The 6,100-nt window shown below is 37.7% G+C and overlaps 1 protein-coding gene across 1 annotated transcript; it reads right to left on the reverse strand.

The window, feature by feature from the left end:
* Positions 1–965: 965 nt before the first annotated feature.
* Positions 966–1,583, reverse strand: LOC107936469 (uncharacterized). The gene is made up of 2 exons (XM_016869198.1): positions 1,470–1,583; positions 966–1,250 (listed from the first exon to the last, which is right to left on the reverse strand). The coding sequence occupies exons 1-2, from the start codon at positions 1,581–1,583 to the stop codon at positions 966–968; spliced, it is 399 nt and encodes a 132-aa protein (XP_016724687.1).
* Positions 1,584–6,100: the final 4,517 nt, after the last annotated feature.

The raw sequence follows: 6,100 nt of genomic DNA on the forward strand, positions 1-6,100 counted from the left end.
CACACAGCCCAAATCAATCTAGCCTGTGTGTCGCACACGGCCTACCTGGCCATCATACGGTGGCATATTATGCGCACAGCTAGGCCTCGTCAATCACACGCCCATGTTATGGCACACGGCCTACCACATGGGTAACTACACGTCTTGTGGTGTCAAAAATAGGGTTTTGGCTTTCACTACAACCCTGTTTCCTATACAATCGGGTACACACCTGGTTTTGCCTGATGCTACAACGATCCCTGAGCACTCTAGAACCCCAGCACCTCGAAATAGTTGATTACGCAATAGCACGATGAGACCCTTAATCCACATAAGATGCAGAACGTGTGATGAAAATTGACCTAACGGAACGAAGGTGTTGTAGCCAACAAAAAGAGACAGAAATAGAAAGAAGAATAGAAAGAAGAATTCGAGCTTGACCACAGAAAAATGAAAGGAGAAGAAGAAAGGGAGAAAAGATGGCGTCAGAAAGGTGGGAGTTTTGAAAAAATCAAAATTTTACAAAAAGAAAATGATAATAATCAGAAAATCTAATAACCCCAAAATCAACTCCCCTAAATTCTTTCTACCAAACTCCCACTACTCAGATTTTTAATACAACTCAAACTCTCCAACCGATGAACAAATAAAAATATCTGTCCTTACGCTCGCCCAGAGATTCGAACTCCTAACCCTCTACCAACCAACACTCTCCTTAACCACCGTACTAGCAGGCCTGTTTTGGTAAGTACTTACAAACTTTTAGTTAAAAGCCTACTAGCCAGAAATAGGGGTTAAGTAAGAAAAATACTAGAATTTGCCAAAGTCAGGGCTTGAACTTAAGACTCTCAGACACATCCAGAGCACTTAACCACTAATGTAAATATACAATTGTTTCACGTTTTCACAATAACCAAAAAATAAGAATTTTGGGACGTTACAACTCTACCCCCTAAAAGAAAATTTTGTCCTCGAAATTTACCTGGTCAGAAAAGGTAAGGATACTGCTGGCACATCACATCCTCAGGTTCCCACATAGCTTTCTCAATATTATGATTACGCCACAAAACCTTCATCAGTAGAATGAAATTCTTCTTCAGAACCTTAATGTCATGATCTAGAACCTGAACTGGCTCCTCCTCAAAGGTCCAGTCTGGCCTAACCTTAATCTCTTCAACAGGGACAATATGCAAGGGATCAGAGCGGTAGTGTTTCAACATCGAGACATGGAACACATCGTGAATATGGTCTAATTTTGGAGGTAGCTTCAACTGATAAGTGACCAGTCCTACTCGTTTCAGAATTTGGTATGACCAATAAACCTAGGGCTCAGCTTACCTTTACAACCAAACCTCAGAATCTTTTTCCATGGTGAGACCTTGAGAAACACGAAGTCCCCCACAGAATACACAATCTCACGTCTCTTCAGATCCGCATAAGATTTCTATCTGTCCAATGCCACTTTTAGTCGATCCATAAATCAATCTGACCTTATCCTCAGTCTCAGAAACTAACTCAAGACTCAGAACACGTCGTTCACCCAACTCAGTCCAACACAAGGGAGTGCGGCACTTACAACCATACAGAGCCTCGTAAGCTACCATTTGGATGCTAGACTGGAAACTGTTATTATAAGCGAACTTCGCTAGCGGCAGATACTCCTTTCAACTGCCTCGAAACTCGATAACACAACTTCTCAACATATCCTCCAGTATCTGAATCACCCTCTCCGATTGACCATCAGTCTGAGGATGGAATGCAGTACTGAAGTCCAACTTTGAACCCAGAGCCTCATGTACCTTCTTCCAAAATCGAAACGTGAAGGTAGGATCCTTATCAGAGATAATTGAAACTGGTACGCCTTACAGTCTCACTATCTCAGAAGTATAAAGCTTCGTCAGCTTCTGCAGAGAATAATCTGTCCTAACTGGTATGAAGTGCGTAGACTTAGTCAATCAATCCACGATCGCCTATGTCACGGCATCATTGTTGTTCTCGTAGCCTCCACCACCATTGGTGGTGGAATTTTTTACATACTTCTCTCCATAAACTGGGTCTTAACCCTGAACAATCGGTGGCTTTATAGGTGTAGCCCTATGCGGTCTACCCCTACCATGTCTACCTTGGGTATTCATAATGATCTCATGAAAATATAGGTTTTAAAGGATATCTACAAGTTTCAAACAAAGGGGTTCAAACATTAACTACTTCTTGAGAGTTAACAGTTTAACAATCACAGTTTATATAAAGTTTCCCAAAAGTATTAATAACTAAAGTAGGACCAATATTGGAGTCTCGAATTTTATTTCTTGAAGAAAACCAATTCTTTAAAAAGAATTTTATGGCATGGTTTTTCCCAAAACACCCTTTCTATAACATGCATGTAGACTTATTTAAATTTTCATAGTTCGAGTTTTATAATACTGGCTCTGATACCACTAAATGTAACCTCCTCAACCTAGCCTAGACCTTAGACTCGAATTTGGGGGATTACATTAGCCACCGAAATAGCCTGGTAAAATTATTATAATTTTAAAAATAATTACCTTTAAACATTTGTTTATTTTAGAAAGAAGCTATGGTCTCTTTTCAGAAAAACTCAGGAGTTTTAAGAAAAATAATTAAGTTTAACATATTCATTATAACAACAATTGTAACACCCCATACCCGACACCGTTTCCGGAGTCGAACACGAGGTATTTACGAACTTATTTCATTGACTTACATAGTTCATTTTTTTTCCAGACAAGCTGGCTAACTGCATCATAGTCACTTTAAAAATCATATCTCGAGTTCCAAAGCTCGAAAATTGATTCCGTAAATTTTACCTGAAACTAGACTCATATATCCATCTATAAATTTTTTTCTAGAATTTTTAATTAGGCCAATTAGTACAGTTTATTAGTTAAAGTCTCCCCTGTTTCAGGGTTCGACTGCTCTGACCTTCATGTATTACGACTTATATATCTCCCTGTACAGGTATTCAATACTTATGCTGTTTATTTCTAAGGAAACTAGACTCAAAAAGGAATCTATACATATATGGAATGACTTCTAATTATCTCTGGTTAATTTATAGTGAATTTCCAAAGTCAGATCAGGGGATCCAGAAATCACTCTGGCCCTGTTCCACGAAAACTTAAATATATCTTAAAATACGACTCATATGATCGTTTCGTTTCTTCCATATGAAACTAGATTCATCAAGGTTCGATTAAATAATTTATTCACTATTTAATTCCATTCATACTATTTTTAGTGATTTTTCAAATTTACAGCACTGCTGCTGTCAGCATCTGCCTTTAAGGTAGACTTTACCTATTTCATAGTTTCCATGATTCAACTAGCCCTTTAGCATATATAGCACAAAATATGATCATGATTAACCATTCCAATGGCCAATCATTGCCAAGAATATCCACACCTCTCAATAACCATATACATACAAAATGATTATAACACTATGCTCAAAATATATAAGCCATTTTCGCATGGCTATCCAAATATATACAACACCAAAGTACTTGACTAATAACACAAGGGCAGTCCTATACATGCCATTAGCAGAGTTCAACTAAAAGAGTAACACAAGGGCTTTGATAGTGTGGACGACTTCGACTTTGACAATCCCGAGTCCGATAGCTGACGAACCAAAATCTATAAAACAGAGAATCAAAGAAACGGAATAAGCATTTAATGCTTAGTAAGTTTTGAGCAATGAAATTAGGCACAATTGAAGTATAGCATTCATATGACTAAACGGATAATTTCATATACACACATTCTCAAAATCATACCTACTTCACATTACCAACTCTTATACTCATACATAAGAGATCAACTTAACCAAAAGCCGAAAGCTCATTAATCGACTGAGCGACTACTATTTAAAAGGAATCAACTAATCCAATGCATATACGAAACATACCTCATCGTTGGGATTTTACGAGCATATTAATTGAAATTATTACAGCAAGATCGCTCATTCCCAAACCAAGTACCTTCGGGATTTAACCGGATATAGCTACTCACTCAAATGCCTTCGGGACTTAGCCCGGATATAGTAGTTCGCACAAATGCCTTCGGGACTTAGCCCGGATATAGTAACTCGCACAAATGCCTTCGGGACTTAGCCTGGAATTAGTAACTCGCACAAATGCCTTCGGGACATAGCCCGGAATTAGTACCTCGCACAAATGCCTTCAGGACTTAGCCCGGAATTAGTCACTAGCACAAATGCCTTCGGGACTTAGCCCCGTTATCATCCGAATATTCATGCACATATCAGTAAATCATGACACATCTTTATTTCATTTTCATAACTAGAATTCAAACACAAGTCAATTATTAAGCATTCCCATTTTCGGCTCAATAGCCACATACAATCAGCATGATTTGGTTTGCTTTATGACATGATCTCTATGCGCATACGGCTACCCATCATACGTATAGACTAATTAACTCAACATATAATTCAAGTAGAATCATTATATCACCGTATATTTGTTATGATTATACGTCATGACTTAATCAAATCGTAAACTAAGTTTCATTACTCGAAAACTTACCTCGAATGTTGTCGAACGATTTCGACGGCTATTCGATCACTTTTTCCTTCCCTTTATCGGATTTAGTTCCCCTTTGCTCTTGAGCTTAATTTAACAATAAATTGATTTAATCATTTGAACATCAAAAAGAGAAACTCAAGGTACTTAACCCATATATACATTAGACATTAGAGTCACATATATATGAAATCATGAATCAACTCAACATATTAGCCCACACTCTCTTTTAGCCGATTCTCTAAGCCAAGATAAAAGCATCAATATGCTTGCCTCTAACCGAATGCATGCAACACCAATCTACCTCATGTGGCCGAATATGCATGTCTATGTTGAGGCCGATTATATGCTTAATACTTCCTACAAATATGGTTACTTGTATTGACTACATACCATTTTGTTTCAAGTTCAAAACTCGGCTAATACACATATATACACTAGTAATCAAATACTAACATTTGCACTTCACCGTACTACCAATTCTCATCTACTTCCTACCATGGCCGAATGCATCAAGACACCATACCACTTCAATTTTGGTCATGGGTTAAACAAAGAACTTAATGTCTAACTCAAAAATGCTAAAAAGAAAATCCAAGAGTCACCAATCACCATCACATGTATCATTACAAAGCTTCACACTTAGCATGCAAATGACATCAACACAAGTCCACCTTAGCCGAAACTTAACTCATGTTCATGCCTCATTACCACAACATCAAACACCAACCAAGAAGACAACACCCATGGCCGAATATCATCTCCATCTCATAGCAAAGATTTAAACCATGGGCTAGGTAGAACTCAAGCTAACAACTAAAAATATGCATGAATCTCATGGAACAACATCAACATACCTTAGTCTAGTGAACCACCATAGCCGATTTTCTCCAAGCTCTTTCCCTTCTTTTTCTTTCTTCTATTCGGCCAAGTTGAACAACATGAGAACTTTTTCTTTTTTCTTCATCATTTTCCTTTTCATTATTTTATTACCATGCTCCTTATTTTATCATTCCTCCCATGAAACACTACCATAGCATGTTTATAATACCTTTTTACCCATAGCATGGCCGGCCACCATCCCAAGTTTTGGGTATTTTGACATGCAAGGACAACATTTTCTAGCATGCATCAATACGCCACTTTAACATTTGCCTAGCACATTTCTAAATTTTCTCACACAAGTCCTATTTAGCAAAATTCACTTACAATTAACAAAATTCAAACATGAAATTTTCACACATGCCTATATACATATAATAAGCATCAAATATAATGGTTAATTATTTTTATGACTCAGTCTTGTGGTCCCGAAACCACTTTCCGACTAGGGTCAATTTAGGGCTGTCACAACTCTTCCCCACTTAAGAAATTTTCGTCCCCGAAAATCTTACTGGTAAATAGGTTTGGGTATCGTTCTTTCATAGAGTTCTCGGTCTCCCAAGTAGGTTCTTCCATCCCGTGTTTGAGCCATAACACTTTTACTAAAGGAACCTTTTTGTTTCGTAACTCTTTCACTTCACGAGCCAGGATACGAATCGGTTCTTCTTCATAAC

Source organism: Gossypium hirsutum, chromosome A09 (genome assembly GCF_007990345.1).
Source record: "Gossypium hirsutum isolate 1008001.06 chromosome A09, Gossypium_hirsutum_v2.1, whole genome shotgun sequence".
In the NCBI taxonomy this organism is placed as follows: Eukaryota; Viridiplantae; Streptophyta; class Magnoliopsida; order Malvales; family Malvaceae; genus Gossypium; species Gossypium hirsutum.

Coding starts and splice junctions, on each gene's coding strand:
- LOC107936469 (XM_016869198.1), bottom strand. CDS start 1,583: ATGGTAGCTTACGAGGCTCTGTATGGTTGTAAGTGCCGCACTCCCTTG. Junction 1,251..1,469: donor TTTCTGAGACTGAGGATAAG/GTCAGATTGATT, acceptor GTCACTTATCAG/TTGAAGCTACCTCCAAAATT.